The 26,022-nt window shown below is 49.3% G+C and overlaps 1 protein-coding gene across 1 annotated transcript in view; it reads right to left on the bottom strand.

Annotated features, from left to right (window-relative positions):
- MAPK4 (mitogen-activated protein kinase 4) overlaps positions 1-18,989 on the bottom strand; it is a gene marked incomplete at its 3' end in the record, with an annotated part of 48,172 nt that extends 29,183 nt beyond the window's left edge. Inside the window, exon 1 of the mRNA XM_080821825.1 lies at positions 18,435-18,989. Within this exon, the coding sequence (XP_080677951.1) occupies positions 18,435-18,980 (546 nt within the window). The 5' untranslated portion in view covers positions 18,981-18,989. The remainder of the gene's footprint in view (positions 1-18,434) is intronic.
- Between the last annotated feature and the right edge of the window lie 7,033 nt (positions 18,990-26,022).

Consider the following 26,022-nt stretch of genomic DNA (forward strand, 5'->3'; position numbering starts at 1 on the left):
CCCACTGTTCAAAATGAAGCAGGAGGTTGGGTTTCTGTGCTATTTGGAGGCGGGTCAGTGTTCTGGCCAAAGGGGGGTTAAGCAGAAAAGACGGTCTGTTTCAACTCTCGTTGCCGGAAAGATCTCTAAAATGTCCCCATTCAATTTCCTGCCTTGGGACACAGCACCCAGGGAGGAGAATTTGATTTCTGACGACTGAATGACGTCATCAGCTTTCGTGTCTGAGTCTCTGTATGTCACGGTGCCCGGCGGCAGGCTGAAGAGTGGAGAACGCGGCATCCCGTCCACTCGACGTTCAGAACCAATGTGAAGTGAAAAACCAAAGCCAGGGACTTCCTGGAGAGACTTGTCTCTGTTTTCTCTCATTCGTTTGCTTCTCAAAGTCAAATCGAGACCCCAATATCACTTCAGGCAAGTCGCTTTCGGGAGGCCCCTCTGGGGAATGAGATGAGCTGTTATCTAAGGTCTAATGTGGCCCTGACGCTGTGTCTCTGAGAACCGAACTGCTCTAGTTAGCAGACAGGCCCCCCGCATCGGGATTCTGCTCCCCACAGCAAGCCCCGTTCCAGGAACTGTTAAGTCACCCAGCCCCAACATGCCCCAGCAGACACGCGTCACTGAAACAACAGAACCCTCCTGGGGGCTGGATGTCAAGTGTCATTGCCACTCAAGGACACTCTTTAAAACAGGCTGCTTCTCCCGAACACAGTCTGAGGGTGTACCCTCAGCCTCTGCTGAGGGTACAGGGCCAAGACCAGAAGTTCAGGGATGAACGCTGCTCTAACTGCACACATCCCAAACTTTGGGGTCTCTGTCTCAAGATGGACCACAGAAGAAGACACTGGGAGGCGAGTCCTTGAGGGGCTCAGTAAGTATCCCCCGGGTGGCTTTCCGTGGTCATGGCACCTCCTCACACACACGGGCACAGTCCTATCTCTGATTTTCCCCCCAGTTGTCTGTGGGGGACGTGGGCCCATATTCTCTTTCGTTTGATGGGGAGGAAGCTGAGCGTCCCGGGGCAGACCGACTTGCACAGGTATCGTGCGGGAGGCAGGGCTGGGACCCAGGCCTCGGATGCCAGCCCACTGGTCTTTGAAATTGTCTTCACTTTGAATTCTGCTTCAGTGCCCCGGGGAGAGAGGAAAAGCAGGCAAGCATTGTTTTCATTTCCAGATGGGGAAACCAAGGCAGAGAGCAGTGGTATTCTCTCTTGGTCCCTTGAGGAGTTGGGAGTGGCACGGAGGCCAGAAACCACAGCGTCTGAACCTCAGGCCAGCGTCTGTTCCCAAACAAGCAACTTCTTCAGTTTGCAATCCTAGTGAGCTGTGGAATGCCCACTGTGAATGCCCTGAGCAAGGAGGCCCAGCAGCAGGAAGCCATGAAGGGGCGGCAACAAGAGGAGAGAGGGGGATGGCAGGCGAGCCAAGCTGGGGCCGTGTGTCCTCCTGGGTGCCAAGCCTGCAGAATGAGATGACGCCAGCAGGTCACCTCACACACTCCTTGCTGCTGGCCCTCCGGCCCCGGTCCGCACAGGTCTTCCTTGACCTTCCTTCCTAACCCCTGCAACAGCCCCATCCTTTCCAACTTTGTCCCAGTGCTTTCCTGCCAGTAGCTTCTCAAGAGCCCGTGTGTGTGTGTGGTGGGGGAGGGGGGGACAGTTTCCCCCAGGCCTGCCTTCATCTGAGGACAGCAGGAGCACCGCCAATGGGCTGATCCAGTCCACACATCACCCCAGTGTGATGCCAAGGGTAGAAGTTCTCTCCTCTTCCCCATCCATTCAAGGGGATGAAGCGTGTAAAGCTCTTTTTCGTGGCAATAACAAGCCACTCATCGGAGTTTAAGCAAAAAAGATGGGCTCCGCTCCACTGAGATGACAGGGGCCACCAGCCTGACCACTCCCTGCTGGAAAGGGTGGGAACGTGGATGGGGAGTCTGTTGCTGAAGGGGGACATCCAGAGAGAGGGGAGAATCTAGCCACTGCTCTGTGGCTGTGCTCCTTCTCCACACAGCCCTGCACCCAGGCCACTTTGCCTGCACATCTGGGAGGGAACTTGCCATCCGGGGCCGAAGGAGTTTTATGGGCAAACCGGGGGACTGTGAAAAAATCTAGTCTATGTAAGCATCCCACTTGAATATAAGGGGACATCGGCTAGAGTATTGATTTTCAGTCTTGTCCTCAGAAGCTAGATCATAGTTGGCATTTGGAATGCCAAGTATTTTTTTTAAAGATTTTATTTATTTATCTGACGGAGAGAGAGATCACAAGTAGGCAGAGTGGGGAGGCAGACCAGGCTCCCTGCTGAGCAAAGAGCCCGATGCGGGGCTCGATCCCAGGACCCTGAGATCATGACCTGGGCTGAAGGCAGAGGCTTAACCCACTGAGCCACCCAGGCACCCTGAATAAATATTTATATTTTAAAACAGCTTTATTGAGGTACAAGTGACACACAACTGCACATATTTAAAGTGTACAATTTTGATATGTTTTGACATACATATGCCAACTGTGAAATCCTCACTAAAGTAATGAACACATGTGTCACCCCTAGAAGTTTCCATGCCTCTTTGCCTCTCTAACCACTGATCAGTTTACTATTACCGTAGATTACATTTTCTAGAATTCTGTATACATGGAATCTTACAGGATCTCATTATTCATTCCTTCTTTCATTCATTTTGGTCTGGCTTCTTTCACTTGGCGTAATTGTTTTGAGATCCATTTCCTATTGTTGCAAATGCTCCATTCCCTGTTATTGCTAAGTAGTAATTCCACTGTATGGATATACCACAGTTGTTTCAACTGAATGCTGACAGACATTTGGGTAGCTTCCAGTTTATCCTCTACGAAAAAGAAAGCTGCTAGGAACATTTGTACACAAATCTTTGCATGGACATATAGTTTCATGTCTTTGGGTAAATATATCAAAGTGGAAAGTCTGGATCATATGGCAGATGTAAATTTAACTTTTAAAGAAACTGCCAAATCATTTTCCAAAATGGTTATAACATTGATTTTCAAATATTAAGCCAAACTTGCAGTCCTGAGATAAAACACACTTGGTCAATATGTGTTTTTCTTTGTATATGTCGTTAAATTCAATGTGCTAAAATTTCATTTTGACATTTTACATATATCTTAATGGGAGATATGTTTTCTTTCCTTGTAATGTTTTTGTTAGGCTTTGCTATCACCGCAATGCTTAGAATGAATTGAGAAGTAGTCCCTTCTCTCCAATTTTTTGAAAGAAATTTGTAAAACTGGTACTATTTCCTCCTTAAATATTTGGTAGAATTCCCCTGTGAAGCTATCTGGGCCGAAGTTTTCTTTGTGGAAATGTTTTTAACTACACATTCATTTTTTAAGTAGAGAGGGATATTCTACTTCTTGAAAAATTTTTCTGATACAACTCATATACCATAAAATTCACCATTTTAAAATATACCATCCAGTGGTTTTAAGTGTACTGGCAAGGTTGTACAACCATCATTACTAACTAATTCTAGAATATTTTCACCATCCCAACACAAAACCTCATACCCGTTGGAAGTCACACTCTATTTTTCTCCAACTCCCAGCCCCTGGCAACACTAATTTATTTTCTGTCTCCATGAATTTGTCTATCTTGTACAGCTCACAGAAGCAGAATCATACAACAGGTGGCCTTTTGTGACTGGCTACTTTCACTTACCATAATGGTTTCAAAATTCACCCATGGCATACAGCATGCGTATTAGCACTTCATTCTGCTTCCTGACCCAAAGAGCCAAAACTATCTTGAAAAAGAACAATGTTGGAAGACCCACCTCCTGATTCCAAAACTTACTACCAAACTTCAATCATCAGAATAGTGGTGTTCTGACATAAGGAGAGACATGAATGAAGCTGGACCTCTCTCTCACACCATCTACAGCAATGACTTCAACATGGATCTAAGACCCAAAGGTAAGACCTGAAACTATAAAACTTTCAGAAATCATAGATGTAAATCTTCACAACCTTGGATTAGACCCCAACTGCAAAAACAACAAAAGAAAACATAAACCGTGTATCATCAAAATAAAAAAAAAAATTTGCTTCAGAGGACAACTCCAAAAAAGCGAAAGATAACCCACAGAGTGACAGAAATTCAAGTTATTTATCTGATAAGTGACTTATATCCAGAATATATAAAGAACTTTTACAATTCTATAATAAAACAAAACCCAAATAACCCAATTAAAAATGGGAAAGGGATCTGAACAGACAGCTCCCCAAAGAAGATCTACACATGGCCAACAAGCACACGAAAAGATGCTCGACATCACTGGCCACCAGGGAAATGGAAATCAAAACCACAATGACACACACCCCCATCCCTCATTCTGGGATGGCCAGAAAAAAAAACAAACACACAAAACAGAAACTGAGAAGTGTTACTGAGGATTTGGAGAAACTGACCCTTGTTGCTGGTGAGAATGTAAAATGGTGGCACCAGTTTGGAAAACATTGTGGTAGTTCCTCAAACAGCACCATATGACTCAATAATCCCACCTTAGGTTTATACCCAAGAGAAATGGAAACCTATGGACTCACAAAAGCTGGTTCATGAGCATTCACAGTATCGTCATTCATGATAGCTGAAAAGTGGAAACAATGCCATAAGCCAAGGAACAGATAGACAAAATGTGGTGTATCCAATTCTGGCATGTCATTTGGCAATAAACAGAAATGAAGCAGTGAGACCCACTACCACATGAATGAAGCTTGAAAATATACCAACCCGGTCACAGAGGACCACACACCACATGATCCTATTTATATAAAATGCCTGGCATAGGCAAATCCATAAAGAAAGAAAGTAGACTTCTTGGTTGCCTAGGACTGGAGAAGAAGGGGATGGAGACCTTGAGGGGTGATGACTCAGGGGGTTGAGGGTTTTGTGGGGGGTAATGAAGATGTTTTAAAATTGATTCTGGGGGCACTTGGATGGCTCAGTCGGTTGAGTGTCTGACTCTTGGTTTCAGCTTTGGTTATGATCTCAGGGTTGTGGGATCAAACCCCACTAACAGCTGTGCACTCAGCGTGGAGCCTGCTTGAGGTTCTCTCTCTCCCTTCTCCTCTGTCCCTCCCCCAACTCATGCAAGCTCTCTCCCTCTCAAATAAATAAATAAAATATTTTTTAAAATAAAATAAAATAAAATAAAACTGATTATGGTGATAGATGCACAATATACTAAAAGCCAGTGAAATGTACATTTCAAATGGGTGAATTGCATAGGATGTCGATTATGTCTTAAGTTAGTGTAAAAGCCAATATAAACCTCTGTTATACCGCAAGAGGCGCCCTCACTGGTAGCCTTTTCCCAAATAGCTGTGTGCTGGGGCAGTGAAGCAGGCTGTGGCCCCAGTAAGTTTCCAGTGGGGAGAGATGGAAGGAAAAATCCAATGGGGAGAGGTGGAAGGAAAGAGTGGTGCAGGAGCACTGGGAAGGACGGCAGGTGGACATTCGAAGGTGAGAGACTGTGTGGGGCCCCAGAGAGAAGAAGGGGCCTAGGACACAGGGATTGCATTTTCCTGTCCAGGCCCCACCTTTGCTCACTGTGGGCCCCACGGAAGATGACAAAACTGCTCTGTTCTCCAACTTTCTTCACGGGAAAAGCAGAAGCAAGTGCTCCCCATTTCATGACTCTCCCTTCTTCTCATCACAGAAAGTACCTGGGAGTCCTTGAGTTCTAGAGCTGAGTCCAGCGGCACTAGCTGCTGTCCAGGTCCCTGGAGGCAGGTCTGGTCCAGGCTCTGCTTCCTATTAGCAGTGGGTCTTAGATGAGCCCCAGGGGTCCCCTAGTCCTCACGTATCAAGTAAGGACAATAATTAACCTGACCTGCCTCCTTCAGAGGAGGATCCAGAGCTACCACGTGTGGGAAAGAACTCCCAGAGTGCATTACTGTGAATTCCAGGAAAAACTTCAGGGTAGATATGATGATATTGATCCCTCAGCTACAGGGGCCATCAGCTGTTCGTGCTCTCTCATTAGCATCTGCAAATTGGTCGGGGTCAGAGTTGAGGGCAGCTGGTGACCACAGAATAGAGCTAAGACAAAAGGCCTATAGAGGACCACTAGGGAAATGGGAAATGGGAAATGGGAAAAATTCATCCCCGAGAAGATGAGTCCCACATTTCACAGCTGCTTAATTGAGCTCACTGCCAGGAGGACACGTGGTTCTGCAGATGGTTGTCATTCTGCATAGAAGATAGTGCAATACAACCTTCATGACCATACCCGAGGGTCTCCCACACTCTGGTAACTGCTGTCCAGGTCATCTGGGGACACAGGAGAGGCCAGCATGGTGCAGCAGGCAGAACAAGGAATGGCTCCTCCTTTTCTCTGCCTCGGACAACAACAGGATGTTGTCAGGTGTGTGGACAGTAGAGGCAAACAGGATATCATGGAAGAGAGGGGAAGGAAGAAAGAATGAGCATTGGGGCAGCTGTGAGACAAAGGCTTGCCTCTTCCCAAACAGCTGTGCCAGGATGGACCTCATGGTTGCTGTTCTGCATGCCTGGATATGGAACTGGAGGTGGACATCTAAGTGAGTGCCTCTGGGGAGGACAGGCCTCCCTCTCCAGTCTGTGCATGGGGGAGGGTGGATGAGTACGGGCAACAGTTGCTCATTGCTGGGAACCATTCTGAGGGGCCATCACCGATGTCTATTCTGATTGGCTGGTCCCCAAGCTCACCGATTGTTAACTATTTTGAATATCAACATTAGTATATAACCTCATTACCAGAATCACTCTTCGGCTAAATTGCAGAAGTGCCAACATTTAGCAGCCTGGTCTACCTTCAGGTTAAACACCCTCTTCCAAGCGTGGTGCTTCCTCATCAATCCATTCTGACAACTGATTCCCATAAAGGTTTCTGACTTGTCCCCACTCCTCTTCACTCCTTCCATTTTTATCTAAGATGAGAAACTAAAGCATGGTCAAGTGTCTCAATAATATTTATCAATAGTGCTAGAATTTCCAGTTGTCTGAGAACACAGAAACCCTCTCCAATCATGATTCATAATCACAGTGGAGAAGAGCTAATATTTACCGAGTGCTTCCCAATGCCTGACCTGGTGCCGTGCACCGCACACACAGCCCTGGGAAGCAGGATCTAGTATGAGGAGGGGACGGGGCCAGCCCACACTCACTCTGGGTCACCTGGTACCAATGAGGAGGGTTATCCTGCTTCCCAAGGGCGTGGTGCACCCAGAAGAGCCTGTCCCATGGTTGGCATGGGGCCAGCAGCCGAGGCAGGACCACCCTTGGGGAGAGGGGGTAAGACTCATGTGACATGTCATGGTGCACACTGTGTGCACACTGATGCTGGTAGGCTTCGCCCTTCTCTCTCATGGAGGGCGTGATCGGGCTTACCACTCTTTTGTAATAAACATGTTCTTGGCAAGCGGACTCTTGTTAACAAAACTTCCCCAACCTCCCACCTGAAAAGGTTACTGTGATAAAACCACCCATGTTCCTGCTGCACATTTTTGGGAACTATAGAAAAATGAACAGAAGGGGGGAAATCCCCTTCTTTTTATTTGTTGCATCTAACCCTTGTTAACAGTTGGGAGCTTTTAACCTCGAGCCAATTTCAACGTGTCATTCTTTTCTCTGTGTTTCCAGCTGTTAGGATCACCATCTATACAATTCTGTATCTTGCTTTTTAAACCTAATCATTATGACATAAATATTTTCTATGCTATTGTGAACTCTTCAAAAACACCAATGAAAATAGTTGTATCCCATGCTATACGATGGGTAAGCCAGTTTACTTAACCATGCCCTAACCTCCAATACGATTTCAAGTTGAGATGTTCACGTATGAGGTTCTAAGTAAAGAGGTGGTATTTGTCACATCTGAGTTTTGTGGAATTAGGAATTAAAGTGTCGCAGCTGGTCATGCAGTGTGAGTTTGGCTTTTTAACTTAAGGATGAGTTTTAAATTGCACTGAGGTGGAAGGACAACGTCCCTGAATCCCAACAAGGCACTTAGCTAAACCTCTTAGGACATCTTTGTGGACAGTGAAGAAATACAGACCAGATAACTATATAATTTTGTAAACTCACAACTGGTTGGACAACTAAATCCAAAGACTGTTAGCTCAGGTTCAGTGTCACCCTGGAGAGAAGTGTCTAACCGCCATGAGTTGAAGCATTTCACCTAATCCCTTCACACATTTTAAAACCAGGGATACAGGTGAAGTCCTAGAAGACAGGTTTATCAATTATGACATTGTAAGGGATAAAACTATCAATTATGACGTTGTAAGGGATAAAACAAAGATCCAAAAAGGTCTCACCAGGCTGGAATATTTATTTGAAGCCAACAAGATGAAGATCAAGCATATAAATGTAAAACAGAGAATACCGGGCTTAACTGAACTTGGTTGGCAACAAGCTCAGTATGAGATAATAGTTGACACGGCTGCCAAAAAAACCATGGGCAGCAGGAACAGTAAATCATTTATGGAGCAAAGAGGTCACACTCTCACTGACTCTGCTGGTGAAATCACAGAGTATCTGTTCTGAAAGATACTTTTTAAGAAAGGGTATGACAAGTAGGAGGAGGTCAACAAAAAGACGGGGAGGGCAGGGTGAGCTCTGGCAACATTATCATGTGAACAGCCAACAAGGCAGCTTAGCTCAGTGGCTACAGCGTGACCTCTGAAGCCACTGCTAGGTGTTGACACCCAACGCCGCCATTTTCTAGCTGGTGACCTTGGACAAGCTACTCTCTGTGCCTCAGTGTCTCCATCTGTAAAATGGGGACAAGAGCAGCACCTATCATCATCATCACCATTATTATTCTTATTACATTATTAGGCTGTTATAAGGACTAACTAGGTTAACACCTGTCAAGCACTCAGAACAGTACCTGGATATGCAAACAAAGGGCTTCTAGGCTGCAGAGAATTAGAAGGGCATGATGGATGACTTCAAATATTTGAAAGATGCTCTGAATGAGAGAAATCGTGCTTTATTCTGAGATGCTCTTGAGGACCTTACTTGATTCAGTGGAAAGGTAAAGGCTTGGCCTCTTCATTTCAATTAGCATTTAATGTACATGTATTTTGGGTCAGATACTGTGCCAGGTGCTAGGAATAGAGAGATAAATGAGATACATACTGTTTCCTAAGGGCCCCAATGTCTATCAGGGAAGAGTCAGCCACGTGAACAGATAATCACCATAGTATTGGAATAAGTACTTTGGGCAACTGGAGGAAGGTGTGATTAAGTCTCCCTCAGGGAGCTGGGCAAAGCTTTGCAGAGGTGGGGCTTCCAAGCTGAGCCTGCAGGGATAGTAGGAGTTCATGTGGGAGCAGAGGGAACAGTGTGTGGGATCAGAGCTGTCACCAAGTATGGGATTATCCAGTGAACGGTGACAAGTCAGTGATGTTACAGCACAAGGTGGGTGGGGTGGTAGAAGCTAGAGATGGGGCTCAAAGAAGTGGAATACCAATGTACAAGGTTGCCAAGAAAGTCAGGATAATCCCAGCAGTACGATCTCCCCCCGTCGCCCAGCCTATTTCTCTACTACTGTCTTTTCAACAGGCAACCCCAGCAAAGGCTGATTAGAGAAACTGCACTCCAGGTGAAAATTGCAAAGGATTTGACTCAATTTTCCAATCATTCTTCTTCAGTGTAAACACAGGGATATTTGCCTATAGAGTAAGACAGTATCATGTTCCTGAGATATTTATATCCCGGGAGTACCCAAGAGGAGGGACTGGAGCAAGGCCTGGAGCAGCTGGCCCCCTCCCCACCAGGACTGAAGGCGCTGTGTGAAAGGAGTTCCCCTACCTGCACATCCACTCAGGTACAAAGGGAAGGAGGAACAGTGCATTATTCTACACTTAGCCCCTAGGCTCTCCACTTGATGCCACTGAATAATATTCATTAAGCATGCTACTGGGATATAGAGATAAGTAAGTCACCAACACTTCCTTCAAGGTGCTTACAATCTAGCATAAAGGGTCATTGGCCACACAGAGCATTACATCACTGAATGCGAGGGGGGCTGCTTCTGGTCATGATGGAGTAGCTATACTAGATTTGCCCTCCTATCTTAAGCAATGACAAAACTGGACAAGCATACACATCAGATGTTTTCAGGCACTGGACAAAGGGTTGAGGGAAGGTAAGGAAACACATAAGGTGAATTTCATATTCGCCCTGGCACTCTGCCTGGGTGATTTCCCAACCACAGCACAGGGAGACGGAGCAAAGCAGAACATGGTTGTCCTACTGATCTGGGGAAGTAGGAACTGGAGTTTGGGGCTGTTGCAACATCCAGAGCTGGCAGGACAAGATGCTGGAGAGGAAGGTTCTTCAATAAGGTGGGGGCCCAGAATTTTGTTCTGAGGGTGGGGCTCACACAGATCTCTGGCTGAGTGCTATGTTGCTTAGACGCAGGGTGAGATCTGGCTGGGCTGGCAGAGATCAGCTACTTTGGAACTGAGAGCAAGAATATTAGAGGTTCTAGAGACCTACCACTGGATCCAGTCTAGCCAGCCAGAGGGGAAGCACCAGGCATTCCAGTGAGACAACAGAAAAGGCAGGTCCTAGGAGTAAGGACCATGTTCTAGAGTAAGGGTTACTCTAGTCCTGCCCTCTCAAAGCCTAAAGCCAAGCCTTAACAAAATTAAGGAGAACCATCAGTAAATTAATGGACTGCCAGAACAAAAACCAAAATTGGGTTTTGAACTCATTAAAGGAAGACAATATAATTCAGACTCCTTTTCAGAGTATCATTTGCAATGTCCACAAAATTATGAGAAATGTGGAGAAGAAAGAAAATGTGACCCAAATTCAGAAGAAAAAAGGAGTCAATATGAAACAACCCAGAGATGCCCCAGATTTGGAATTGGCAAAGACTTTAAAGCAGTTATTTTAAATATTTCATGGATTTAAAAGGGAAAAAAATGATCTCAATGGATGAAGATGGGGAATCTTAGCCCATAAAGGCAAACTATAAAAAAGGAACCAAATGGAAATTCTGGAATGGAAAAGCATATTATCTAAAAAGGAAAACTCACCAAATGAGCTTAATGACAAATTAGAGATGGCAGAAGAAAGGATTAGTGAAGTTGAAGACAGAACCACAGAACTTATCCATTCTTAAAAAAAGACAGAAGAAAGACTGTACAGTCTTTTGGAGCAATAACCACCTAAGTAATACATCTAATCAGAACCCAGAAAGAGAAAAGAGAAAAAGCAGAGCAGGAAAAAAAAAAATTGTTGAAATGTCCCAAATAAACCTACAGAACCAAGAAGCTCAATGAATCCCAAATAAAATAAGCACCAAGAAACACAAACCCGGGCACATCCCAGTCAAGCTGCTGAAAGTTAAGGCTCAAGACAAAATCTTGGTGGCAGAGGGGAAAAAAACCCCCACATACATATAGGGGAAATGATATGAATGAAGACCTTCTCTTCAGAAATAACAGGGACAGGAAATAAGGCAATGGCATTTTTAAGTACTGAATGGCAAGAAAGATCGTGGATTCAGAATTTCATATCCAGAGAAAACAACTTTAAACATGAGAGGAAAATAAAGACACTTTCTAGATAAGGAAAGAACTTGTCAGCAGCAAACCTACTACATGAAATTCGAGCCCCTCTCCAGTAGGCTGGTGGGACACTGACTTCCTGTGGGTGAGCGCCAGGTGAGTAAGGAGGCTGGTGTTGAAAATAAGGGGGAAGCTCCTGATCCCTTTATGCTTTTAATCAACAGCTCACCGCCCCCTCCCAAGAGGCGACAGGCACAGGAGAAGGGTGAGCTTTGTTTCCTAAGATGACGGGGAAGGCAGCAAGCAAGGCCGCGATGCCCTGGGGCGGCGAAGCCAGCAGGAGAATCCTGAAATGCAGTAAAACAGGCATTGCTCCAAGCCCCTAATTCCGACACGCATCACCTTGGCCTCATTCCCAGATGCTCCTCGATCTCTCTAGGATCTGGCAATAAAGGGTCAATTCCTGGCAAGCAGGGCCCCTCCAGGACCCTACCTTGGGTCTCTGGCTGGCTGCCTTTCTGATGGGCAGTATGTGGGCCATGCTAGTTAAAGATTTTTCCTATGGCCCCTCGTTGCTTCCCAGGGAGGGAGGCCGGGGTGTGATGTTCAGGGAGGGTGCAGAAGAGGACCCCAGGAGGCCCAGGGACACCGTGGAGGCCCTGCTCCTGGAGGTGGGGCTGCAGTGGGAAAGGGCAAGGAGGCTCTGAAAGCCAACGAAATTAGCTCTCCAGTGGGCCTGAGTATTCAGGGACACTTGACTGTCTAGTACAACCTCTGTTCTAATCCCCTAGGTCATGTTTTTCCCTTTTAAAAAGGGATATTTCATCGCCTTTTAAATAAATCTTTTCAGCTCCACTGATTTGGAATAACACGCTTAGCAGCTTAAGAACTTCTAGCTGGGCCTTCAGCAAGTTGTCCTTCCACGGGCCCATTTTCTCATGAAACGCTGGCGTCCGGGTCTGGCTGGGCCTCTCCCAGCGCCGGCCCCGTGGACCCCGGTCCTATTCCGGGATCCCTGGGAGGGATGCTATTCCTCCCTCCCTGCACGTAGGGAGCTGCTCCTCTTTCCCTGCATCTCCAATATGGAGATCATTCAAAACACAAGCCCACGGAACCCCAAAAGGTCACTCTCTTGATCAGGGGCAAAGACCCTATTGCAGGCCCAGGAATGAGCATTCCTCCTCGGAGTTTCCGTTTCCAGGGAATCTGGGCTTTAGGGAGGCTTTCTGTGTGTCTGACCAGGCAGACAGGGGGTGCTTAGATTGGCCTAGACAGATGAGAAGCCGTCAGAAGGCAGTGGCCTGGAGAGGAGGAGGTGGGGTTGATCAACACGATTAAACCAGTGCGGACACTGCCAACCGAAGCTCCGTGCGCAGCCTTCGGAAGCTGGCTGGGTTCCCACCACGTACCTTTCTGCCTCCTCCGGGACCTTGAACCACAAGCCTTAACGAACCACGGTCATCTGCCCTCAATCCACACGCGGTCTCACTGATCTGTGAAGCCAGTGTCTCTTGTCAAGTTACACAGAATCAAGGAGTTTACACCAGAATGAAAAGTCCGTGTTTTCTAAGACTGTGTCCCTATCACCGGATTACCGCGAAAGTCACACCCAAACAGAACCAACGCTCCTTTCAGCGGAGATCCCCGGTTTGTGCAGCTTTTTGCCAAACCTGAGCGGTGGTGAACAGGCCAGGCAGCTTCCCACGCGATGTGATGGAGACCCTGAAAAGTCATCCTGCTGAAAACAACCCTCCCCATTCCCTGTCACGACATCCCTGCCGTGAACGGCCCCCTTAGTTAAAGGAGCTGCTTCAAGTCCGACCCCGTAGTCTGGGAGTTCATAGCCTTCTTCACGGCGTTGTCCACAGACAAGCTGTTCCGTGTTTTCAGATCAGTGGTTCTTTCTTTCTTTCTTTTTTTTTTTAAGATTTATTTACTTATTTATTTGACAGACATCATAAGTAGGCAGAGAGGCAGGCAGAGAGAGAGGAGGAAGCAGACTCCCTGCTGAGCAGAGAGCCCGATTCGGGGCTTGATCCCAGGACCCTGGGATCATGACCTGAGCCAAAGGCAGAGGCTTTAAACCCACTGAGCCACCCAGGCGCCCCAGATCAGGGGTTCTTGAAAGTGAACCAGCATCAGACTCACCGGGAGGCTTGTTACCACGCAGCTTGCTGGGCCCCACTCTAAGTTTCCGATAAGGGTTGGCCTGAGACGGAACCAGAGACCCTGCACCTCTAACGAGCCCCGGGGACAAAGTCGATGTTCTGGTCTGGCACCCACTTTGAGAATCAATCACTGTCCTATTAATTTTCTAAGGCATCTTCATGAGATCAGTAGGTATAGTGTGAACGGACTCTGATAGGGAATGAGGTGTGAAGACAGAGGGCTCTGGAACAGAAAGGGGTCAAGGGCCCAGAGACAGGCCGGCTGAACAAACTCAGATCTTCTCAGTTGATCCACCAAAGCACAAGTGCCGTGGGCTGTCCAGCTGCTGCTGGGCCTCTGACTCTGGCTTGCTTTCTTGGTGTCTTCTGCCTACGGCCCCCAGAGGAAAGGCGAGGCTGCTGGCAGCGCCCCGGCAGCCCAGGCGAGGATGGAGGGCTCCTCCCTCAGCCACGGCGGCCCCTCCAGGAGGAGAGTGAGTTCACACAGCTGATCTGGCTGTCAGCGTGCTGTGGGCTCTTGGGGGCTCCTGACACCACGTAGAATTTACACAGGACTCAGCTGAGTCTTAAACAACATTTCTTTTTGCCTCTTTGGAGACCCTCTGCTTCCTAATAGGATAAATTCAAAGGAAAACATGCTCTGACCCTTCAGCAGCCTCTTGACACAGACAACAAGGAACTCCTTCACGGGCTGGCTGAGGAGGTGGGCGGGGAGGGTTTCATCACAGGAGCAGAGGCTGGGAAGCCAACCCGTCAGGTGGGGCCTCCTGACTCCCCTCCGACCCAGTCAGGAGCTCGTTCTGTATGTCAGCAGAGAAGGAACCGAGACTTGAATGTCCGCATGGTATCATCAGGGTGTCTATTGGGCAAACAGTTCTGTTAGTGATTTCGCCCTTCGTACATCTGAAAACACTTTGACATCCTCCATGTGACTCTATCAAGAATCCTGGGAAATCACCAGAATGGGAACAATGACTGTTTGACAGAAGACCACCGAGAAGAGAGGCACAGAAAAAACAGTGGGCATGGAGTCGAACCGTGTGTGCTGACCACACATTGTGAGATCCTGAGTGGGTCTCCTCCCTTTCCTAGGCAACTGGCTTTGTCATCTGTGAAATTATGGACAAGATGATGGTGAGGCCTTCTGACAGATCTACTCAGGAAGGAGCTGCTCAAAGAGCAGGACTGGCCTAACGTCGTGCAATCAGTGAGGTGAGTAACAGTGACTCAGAGAGACGAGTGCCCCCCAAGCTGTTGAGTAGGCCATTAGAGCACTCCCACCGCCACCCACTGCCATCTCCCTGACAGTGTGGGCTAACTGGGAACTCCAGCTGCCTTCTGGACCTGGCAAAGACCAAGACCCCTAAGGGAGGGATGGTAAGGGAGGCCCAGAATGCTCTCAATTCCCAGGGAAGCCAGCTGCTCACTGGAGAAGAGAAGGCCATTTCCTTTGGCACCTCCTTCACCAGGTGAACTCAGTGGACACGACCCTGAATGGCAGGCCCTGTGCTAGATGAGCAGATGTGGAAGTGAAGGAGGCTCACTGTCCACCCAGGAGGGAGTCACAGTGAGGAGAGGGAGACTGGGTGGGTGCTGCTCAGCCAACAGACCAAGTCCAGCCACCAGTCAGGTCACAAAGTCTATCCCTGGCCCTGGGCTGAATCAGCATGAAGAAAAGGAGTGCCCTTTTATAGCCCACACCTAGGTGCTAGATGCGGCCCAGGTTGAGCACCACCTTCTTCGAGGCGAGTGCAGGAGCTATAAGACTTGAGGAAGGCTCAGGTTCAGAGCAGCTCCCAGGCAGACACCATCCCCCACACACACAGGGGAGAGCAGATGCGCATGTCTGACCCCAGCCAATCCCCCGGCTGGAGGAATTACGGGCTTGCTCTCTTTCTGAGACTCAAACCCTCTACACACATGCAATCCGTGGACCCAACTAGCTTCCCACCTGTGACGTGCTGGTAAGTGACCGTTCTCCCACCTGTTCAAGATGGTCAAGAGATCCACTGGGCCAAGTCTCAGGCACAATGATCAGACTCCCTGGGGGAGATAAGGTGCACAAGACATGCCCTCAAGAACCAAGGCGCTCTCAGCCTCCGGGAACAGAGAAGAGGCAGACACAAATACCCACAGGACAGAGGAGAGAACGGGAGACGCTAGAAGGTCCAGGTTATGGGTTGGCGAAGAACCAACAGGGAGATTCAGAAGAAGGGAAGGCTAATTTCAGCTGGGGACCAGTCGGCCTTCCAGAACAAGATAGAGCCTGGAGGGGCCATGCCTTAGGACGCGAGAAGGCCCCAGTTCTAGAACCCCTCCTGCCACAGTCAGCCAAATCATCTCAAGACAGCCGGTTCTCTCCGATTTCAGATGGACCATTTGCCCTAAGTGCCTCACAGCTTTATGAGAACTAAATGAGAGCTGATTTAAATGCACACTGGGTCAATGAAAGCACCAAATATAAAGTTTTTGTCATCACTCGCCTTAGAATGAGGAGGTAACGAGGGAGGCCGAAAGTACATGAAGGAGAAGGGGTGTGGGGGACACCTGCCAAAGGCAGGGCTCACGCAAACACGCGCTGGGCTCACACTGGGCTCCAGTGATTTTTTTTTTTTTTTAACTCCCACAGATAATTTTATTGAAGAGACTCTAAGAAGATGTGTCACAACACCTAAATTCTTCGGCATCAGGAACATGAAAGTCCCCACCAGAGAGGTGTCTTCCCAGCCCCAAGGGACAGGAACACAGCCACTTTCAGTTGCCAGCCAGGGAATCAGGGCCGGGGCCCGGGGTGCTCAGCAAACACTCCTTACGTAAATGGATGGGCTCCTTACTGCTTGCCAGTGGGGCTTTACACTCATGCTCCATGTTGACTTGTAATCATAAGCCAGCGGGGCAGATGGCATCTACTCTCGTCCCTGTCAAAGATGGGGAAACCAGGGCTCCCAGAGGGCAAGTGACTGTCCACATCCCCGGCTAGCACTGCCAGAAGGGAGCCTGGACCCCTGCCTCCTCACCTCCTCACACTACGCACTTTCTAAGAATTGTTATGGCAGCCGATCTTCACCCCAACACCTTTCCTGACTTTAGAGATGGTCTCCTGCATGCTGTTCAGAGCACTCTCCCCGGAACACGTCACTTAATCAGAACCTTTCATCAAAGGAGGTCCTGTTCTTACTCCCAAAGGTACTGGTTTATTGCAATTCAGAAAGTGGTTTTGTGCATCCCAGAAATGAGCGTCATGGATGCTCTGGTCCTTTCACCAAACAAGAACTGATTTGGGTTAAAACCTTCAGTTTGATTGTTTCAAGTCATTGCTTCTTAGAAGAAAGCGAATGGTATTAGGAAGACAGAAGGGCATTGTTATTATTATGGTTGTTGTTATTTTTTACTATGGATACTCTTTGCCTACAAAGTCAACTGTCCTCTGACGGCCTAGCCGCAGGAGGGGGGGACAGGGGACAAGCTCTTGGTTAAGGTGGCACTAAGGAGCTCGAGCCAGCTGGGCTGATTTGGGGTCTGAAATCTGGGCTGGAGCCCAAGTTCTAGCCAGTGAGGGTGGGACGGGGAGTCCTGCCTCCCCCTCCCCCGGATACCCTCTCACTGTAGCTACACCATGCAGGTCAGTGCCTTTCTACGAGTCTGTGACCTTCTGGCTGTGGCAAATAAGGTAGCAAGGGAGAGCAGAGGAATGGGGCCTCAGAGAGAAAGCTGAAGCATGTTCAAGGTCAGAGCTACCCTCCCCTTTCATGACCTACCTCGGCCACTTTGGCTGACCTACTTCCTAGGGAATGTTTTCATTCTAATAAAAATTCATGGTTCAAAGGTTTTGGCAGAAGGCTGGAAATCACACCCACCTCACAGCTCTGCTGAGGGATGCCTGCTGATGTGCGCTCGGGCTGAGGGGCTCAGAGGTTCCCCTCAATTGGCAGGAACCAGGGGTGGGGGAATAGAACTTCCAAGGATTCCCAGTTCCTGAAGGGAGTGGTGGATTAGTTAAGAAGAGGTCAGGGGCCTTAACAACGAGTGTTCACATGTCCATCAGCGTGGCTGGGTCAGCTCTGATCTCTGCAGCTGGAAGACCATTTAGCTCTGACACAGGGGGTCTCAGGCCTGTCCAGACACCTCCAGTGTTAGTACAACAACGAGAGGCCAGAGCACCGTGGGACCTGGGAGAGCTGAGCCATTAGCTAGACAGTGTATGCTGAGGATGAGTTTACCAGATTCACTGTTCGTGCCCCCGTCCGTGGACAGAGAGAATGGGACACAGAGCGGGGGGAGGAGGCAAGCGGAACCAGAGCATAGGGCTGGTGTGCTGGGGAGCCTCACGGGGAGCCCTGAGCAGACAGCAGGGAGAGGGGCTATTAGGTGGATGGCAGAGGTAAGAGGATGCTAGAGGCAAATTCACCAACCACAGTCTTAAAGCCATAGAGTTTAGAGCTGGAGGCATCTTCGAGATCACCTTCTCTAACCCCCTCCTGAGCAGCTAGGAATTCTGGGTCGTGGCTACGGTGTAGAGCCAAGCCTAAGAGCCAGGTCACCGCTCCCAGTCCCTGCCCAGCCAACCGCTGCCTTGAGGCCAGTGGTCTTTCTGGCACCCTCCAGCCTCCCCCAGGTACAGACCCCAACCCCCAGCCTCAGTGAAGCTGGAAATACCCTCCTGAGTGACCGTGAGCATCCTGGAGGGTTCCGGGAACCACCCCACCAGCCATTCCAGCCAGCCATACCTTGTGTGAATAATGCTGGTCAACGATCCTCGCCAACCCGAAGTCCCCAATCTTGAGCACGAGGTCCTCCGTGCTGATGAAGATGTTGGCGGGCTTCAGGTCCCTGTGCAGCACGTTGGCCGAGTGGATGTACTTGAGCCCTCGGAGCAGCTGGTACATGAACAGCTTCGCGTGCTCCTCCGTCAGCGTGCCCTGCTCCAGCAGGCGCGCCAGGTCCGTCTCCATGTGCTCCTGGACGATGTAGGCCACGCTGAACTTGAACAGCTCGCCCTGCAGGTCAGTGCCCTTGGGCCCCAGCACCTCGTACACCTTCACGATGTTGTCGTGGTCCAGGCGGCGGATGATCTTGATCTCCCGGAGGGCATGCTTCATGCTGCGGGCATCGCTCAGGACGATCTTCTTGACAGCCACCTTCCGGCAGGCCCTGCTGTCCACGGCCGACAGCACCAGCCCGTTGACGCCAAAGCCCAGGGGCTGGAAGTCAACAAAGCGCCCACCAAGGTCATACCCATAGACACTGGCAATGCAGTCCCCCTTCTCAGCCATTGTCGGCTCAGTGGTCAGGGTCCGCCCGGGCGATGGAGGGGCGGTCAACGTCGGCCAAGCCCCAGGGAGCAGCTTTCCCGGCACACCTCATTCTGTCGAGTCCCAGACCTGAGGGTTGCTTTTTCTCGTGGTGATGTCACTGCCACCAGCCCTCTGGAGATAGGAGTGGCACCTGTCCATGCTTGCTGAGCTGCGGAAGGCGAAGGCTCAGACTGTTTTCTTGACCCGCGTCAGGAGGGCTGTCCACCAACTCCTCGGTACTCTGAACTCTCCTTGAAATTTAGAATGGCTCATGCTTTCTTCAAATGTAGCATCTTGGAGAGAAAAACCAGTCTCATGATCTATGTGAATGTGATGTTTTCTACCATAATGAGCCTCAAGGTAAAAGATCCAGAAACTCTCCTCTTTGAATCTTGTGTTAAAAGACGTTCCTTCCGGCTGAAATGCAGCGATGTGGTTGGGCTGAGCTCCTGGACTTCTGATGGCCCACAGCTCGGTTTTATCACAGCGTCCAGCAGCCTGGTAGCTATTTTCTGCGTCCCAAGCAGGATGAAGGGATCCCAGCAATAGATTCTGGAGGCCTCCAGGGGCTTCTTTCTACTTCTGTCGGCTCCCCTTTCTAGCAGCTCCCCTTAGATGCCGCAACCCAAACCAGGCTGGTGGGCACTGGCGAAGAAAGGCTGAGAAACCCAACCACCTTTCTCGAGCTCTACACCAAGTTACACCAGAAGTCCCCAAGCCGAGGGGCACTCAACTGCCACGCCAGGATCCTCCAGAGGCCTCGGACGGGGCTGCGTCCTTGGTCACCCCTTCCTCCACGCCACCTTGCACAAGACTGTGCTGCTGGACTCGGACAGGCTGCAGGAACGCGGCATCTTTCAGACCATGTCTCCTTTCCTGTCAAAGAAATAACGTTGGGTAAATTTCCACACTCCAGCCTCCAACACCTTCCCACTTGCGTGTCCTTTGTTAACCAGCCCAAGTGTTATTTGATCTGTCCAGCCAGCTGAAACACTGCTTGCTCAGGGGATTCCAGGCTCTGCGCTGCCCAGCCGCCCCTCCTGCTGTGCACAGCGCTCCCCTGGAAGGGAGAGAAGATGGATTGATTTGATAAGATCATCAAATGGTGTGCCTTTGATGTAAATGCCTGCTCCCCAGAGGTGCACACACCCAAATCGTGGGTGGGAATGATCTGCTCTGACTTTTGAGAAATTAACTTGTGATGCTCTCTAAACACATACCTCAGTACTAGCTGGGAAGGTTGAGAGTAAAAAGTAACTTGCTGCAGACAGAAAATAAAGGTTTTGTGTTTCTTGTGTTTCTGCTTGGACCCCTTTGCTTCTCCCTTTCGCAAATGTCTCTGGATATTCTGAGAGAATTTGCCAGGTGCTGATGTTTAATTACATGTGTATCTCTTGCTTTCCAAAGAGGCAGCTTAAGCACACATACCAAATAAGAGAACTTTATTACTACCCTATAAAAGGGACTCTCTGCCCAGCAAAGAACGGCACAGACACCGGGACCGGCATGGTGAACTGTGTTCTCTTTGATGATGAGGCTGTAGCTCTGCAAAGCAATGGCTCAAATCCTATCCTGACTGCCCCCTGGTGGCTGCTGACTCAAATTACAGGCACAGGACCTAAGGGGGAGGAAAAAAACGGCAAAACAATGTAAAATCAGACCTCTGGAGTAAAGGCAATGTCATAGCTTTTAAGGTAGTGGCAGGTTTTACAAGTTTATTAAGTCCACGGACATTCAGAGAACAAATACTGTATGCTGCACAAAGGAGTGAATCTAGCAGAGCTATTTCTTAGTTCTCATTACCCTGTTGGGGCCTCTATAGGGATGCTTTCATATCTGAATTTTGCACAATTCTGCAAATGATAAGTGAGGCAAAACAACAGTTAGCTCAATGTTTGAAATTAAGGGAGGCAAATCAGGAGACATAGATGATCTGAAATAGTAAATAATCAGATACCCTCTGAAGATTTATGACAGAGATTTGCCAAGGGTCTGGAACATAGTAAATGCTCAGCAGATGTTAGCTATTGACGACTTTGTTAAAAATTCCCTTGCACTTGAGTAAGATTGACCTACTATTCTAATGTTTTGTCAAGATCTTCAGTGATTCTACTCTGCATGTTTTTACTGGTCCCAGCAGGAAAATAACGTTGGTCTTAGAGAAATTTCAGACTGGGAAGCAATCACAGCAAACAAGTCTAGCGGTTCTTAACTGGCGATGGTGCTGCCCTGTCTGATTAATTTGACTAGGAGTCACTACTGGCCTTGGAGAGGTAGGGCCAGATTGGCTAACCATCCTGCCAAGCAGTTCTGTCAGTGAGTAACTGACACGAACCCTCAAATGCCAGGACGTTTGCTGTGAGACCATGATTCTGATCCGAGTCCTCACTTTGGGACCTTGAGAGCATTGGGGTTCAGAGGAGACCAGCTCAGTGCTTCTAGCATAAACAGGGTCAATAAACATTTGATGAATCGAGAAATGACTACCATTCACTCTGAGGATTCCTTGCCAGTTAGGGACAGTGCTGGACCACCCTCTGCGCCATATTCTGCGGCCCATGCAGTGATGTCCACCTGGATACCTAATTCAAGGGAACCAAAGAGTCACCCCAGTCCCCCATTCCGTTCTCCTCTCTCACCGTGCATTTGGTAACAGAAACAAAACTGGAGCTGTTCTCACTCCCTATCCATATGCCTGGTCCAGTTCCCAAGGGCACAGCAAACAGGCAATTATATATTTTGCTTTATGAGAAGAGATGCTTAAGCCTTCTTCCCTTGCCAGCTCCCACTGGGTTGTAAACAGACAGGACTGAGCACCTAAGCAGGGAGGAGATGACATCACCAGCAAATGAGAGCAGTATTTGTTCCAGATCAGCTGCAATGCAGATAATCTGTGAATAATTAAGAGGTGCTTTATTTATTTTTAAAACTCTTTCCTCTTCCTCTCACATGGGGCAGGGACCACCTCCCCTTGGCGTGTGTGGGCACACATGTGTGCACATGTGTGTGTGCGTGTGTGCCAGTGGTCTCCCTGATGAGCTATCAGCTCCAGTGGGCAAGGACCGTGTCCTCTTGGGAAGACTTGCTTCCAGCCACTCTGCCTTTCTCATGGGCCTCTAAGTACACTCTTTCAATTCCTGCCTTCCTTCTTTGCTTGCACCTTCCCAGTTCCTGAAATGTCCTCCTGCTTCCTCCCCACTTGCTGAAATCCTACCCATCACTCAGAATCCAGATGGCATCTCACTTCCACTCCAGAGTTCCCATTCCTGGAGTGTCCTCAGTGACATTCTCCCTGTTCTCCACTCCTGCAGTGTTTGTGCGTATGCTGTCTGTGACATTTACCATATACGAATCTGGGCTGCTAGGTAGCTTTTTATCCATGACCATCTCCCAACTAGACTTCAAGCTCCTTGGGTTCCAGCACAAAGCTGCCCTTGGACAATGACTGAGGCTTGGGAGTGTCTGAGAACATCCGTCCGTTATGTCTACAAAGTGGTCATGCCCACATTTCCTGCATGGTCAGCGTCCCCTCCCTGTGTCTGCTGCCTCAATACAACTTGCTCCAGAAGGTTCTTCTCACGACAAGCCCCAACCACCCAGATACACTGCCACCCTCTTGGGAGCACCTTCTGCTCCAGAATTCCAGCACTAAGCAGGCAGCCTTTGACCGACCATTTCTCTGTTCCCGTGTGAGTTTACTGTTACTCATCCCTTCTCAGTCCTCTTTACTTACTCAGTTTCTAGAATTCCTCTATAATTTCCCGAGTAAACCTTCTGCCTTTCTCCACAGGTGGACTGATTACAAAACACCGAGTCCCTAAGACGTCTTAGATTAGTGGTTCATTGTTTGCGTGACACACCAGGGGGTGTGGGCCCACGGGTCCTGGAGAGGGGCAGACCCAGCATCTGGAGAAGTGCCACCTGGGCAAAGGAGTGATTCTGGCAACTTCTTAGGGCAAAGTACAGCCATTCTCCGTTTGAATTTGGTGGCTCAGAGCTGCTCTGAATCAGGTGTGACTTCCAACCAGGGAGTTGGCATTCACCTTGAAGGAAGGAAAGGTCATGGGTTCAGCTGTGCTCGAATGACAATGAGCAAGAACACGTGTAACTCCTGCAAGGGCAACCCGGGCTCCGGTGATTCATGGTGAATGTCGTCATAAAATGCAGGAGTAGAAATATCTATCCCCAGGACTGGATGGAGCTAGCAACAGAGCTTCATCCCTCCACTGATTTCTCCTGGACTCTCCTGCAATACCTTATCTGAAGCCAATTAATTATCCTCTCAAGCATCCAGCCTTCTAACATGTGGAGGCAAACCAGAGACGAGAGGGTGTGTGCCAACTGTCCCTTGCTGGGTTTCCTGGGGATCTGGTTTACAAAGCGGCTTTGGAAAGTCTAAATTTAGACTCCATTCTGCCTGTTCAGATCCTCCCAAGCCTCATGCTGCCGTCGACTTTCAGCAGGAACGATGGATGGCCCCCGATGAGGTGCTGATATTTCACAGACAGAGCTTTCTTTTCTCTCCTGAGCACCCAAAAACTTGCAGGAAATCCTTTTCAGGCAAGGCTGATGTTTACAGTTGAACAGGCTGCGCACTGCAAAAATTCTAGGTGGCACCATTCACATTAGAGTCAAGTCTGTCTGACTCTAAGGTTCATGACCCTAATCACTACAGCCCATGTGAACGAAGTCCTCTAGACCAGAGATCAGCAAATTTTTTCTGTAAAGGGCAAGAGGATAAACACCTAAGGCTTTGCAGGACAGACCTTCCATGTTGCAGCTACTCCAGCCTTGCTTTGCAGCACAAAAGCAGACACAGATAATACCCAAAAGAAGGGCATGGCTGCATTTAAAAAATGTTTATTTACAAAAAGAGGTGGGAGACTGAATTGGGTGAGGAGGCTGCAGTTTGTCGCCCCTGTTCTAGACGGTGTAGGAACATTCTCTAGCTTGTTCCCGAGGTGGTACTGAAGTGTGCTATGACTCAGACCTTTCCCGTTCCCTGTGCATGGTCTCCTCCCTTCTGGTCTCAGTCCTCCAGCTGCCTCTCACGGTGGCCCAATCCCAGGCCTGCCTGCCCTCCCAGGAAGCTACCCTGGGACAAGTTGAGTTCATCTGCAGGTTTCCTGGCCTCAGGGCCCACAGGCTACCCTCTGTCTCTGTGATTCTTGGGTACTGTTGACCGCCTCACTCCTACTCAGCTGGCCTTTACCAGAGGCTTTCTGGAGAGGCGGAGAAGGTGAGGTGATGAAGACAGGGTAGCCGCCCAGACTGAGAGGTCACCATGGGCCAGGAGCTGTGCCGGAGGATTTCGGTTTGTGTCATGCTCCCATGAAGCCCCCAGAGGGAAGTGACTTGCCCAAAGTCACCCCATTAGCAGTCGATGTCTCCAGAGGTGACCTCTCAGCACTGTTAACACGTGATCTGAGCCCAAGTGAGTGACCTTCACCATGAACCACCTAGGGCCCATGTGACTTTCCAGGCCCAATGAAGGGCAAATCAGGGGACAGGGGCACCTGTGGTACTTCCCAAAGGAAAGCAGCCCTGGTGTGGAGACCATGGTTCCTAGCATACTTTATGGAAATAGAAACTGAGAAACAGAACATTAAAATGAGATTAAGTGTTAAGAAAAAAACAAAAACAAAAACAAAAAACTGCAAGTTTAAACAACCATCACACTCCCTTCCAACCAGTTCTTGACCTCTTCTCTCACATAAGCCTCAGGTACACCAGAGCCCGGGCTGCAGAGACCGGCCATCCCAGGCGTGAACGGAGCTGAGTGTTCTCCCAGCTCCCTGACCTCACAAGGTCCTCGTGCTGACACGGGCCACCAACCAGGAACCATTCGCACTTCCTCCAGGTGAACAAAAACAGGTCTGGGTGAGCCATCAAGCAGCAGAGCCCGACCAGGGATAACCCACGATGGTTCCGACCCAGGGTTTCTCAGCCTCGACGTGACTGACACTGTGAGCCTGGTCATTCTCAGCTGGGGAGCTGACCTATGCACTCTAGGATTTTGGCAGTGCCCCTACATGCCAGAGCACCCCCGAGCTGTGACAACCAAAACGTCTTTAAACACTGAGACTGATCGCTGGTGGAGGCACCCCATCGCTCCCAGCGGAGAACCACTGGTCTAAAGCAGCCGTTTCTAGAACTGGAGAAGAGTTACTTGTTTTATGCAGCTGTACGGCACGCTGTTGTCAACAGTTCAGGAACCCTGGTCTCTACTTACTAAATGTCAATAGCATTTCTGGTTCCTGTGACAGCCTCACACATTCCCAAAACCCCGTAAGGCAAGGGGATATCCCACACCAGCCCTGTTGAGAGCCTTGAGTCAAAGGCATGGTAACCCAGTCCCTCCTTGGCAGCCATTGGCTTAGGGGTTGGTTATATGATCCCGTTCAGGATGGTTAAGTCTTAAAGGAAATCCTGCTACGGGGGACGGTGCTCAGGAAAAGGCTTCCTTCCCAAGAAGAAACCACTCTGTCCCTGGATGGCTGCAGGAGAGACAAGTGCTGTTGGTGCTATTGCAGCCACTTTGAAACCACACAGGGACAAGCCTGGGGACAAAGGCCAGCACAGGAGAGCTGGCAGATGGGTGGGTGGGTGGGGGCTGCTGACATTGCTGAGTGGTCGAGCCAAGCCTGGAAATGCCCACCTCCAGCTTTCTCGCCCCATGAGGCTGCTAAGCTCTATTTCTGTCTAGGACATTTTCACCGCCTTTTCCCCCTTTTATCTGAAGGGGAAATGACCTGATAGTAACTTGCCAGGTACATGGTTGATCGGGGCGGGAGAGGAAGAGGGGCAGAGCGCAGGGCTCCGGACTTCCAGGAGCTCGTGGTCCTACTGAGAAAGAGGAACCAGAGCAGTAACAATTACAGAAACAACCAAGAGCCCTCAGCAGGTGTGGGAGTTAGGAGGCGGCAGATGGAGGACGGACCAGTCCGCGCGGGGCACTGAGACGGCTCCCAACGACCCCCACCTCCTGGCTTCAGGCCCTGTGTAATCCCGTCCTCGTAAG

Source organism: Martes martes (genome assembly GCF_963455335.1).
Source record: "Martes martes genome assembly, chromosome: 13".
Classification (NCBI taxonomy): Eukaryota; Metazoa; Chordata; class Mammalia; order Carnivora; family Mustelidae; genus Martes; species Martes martes.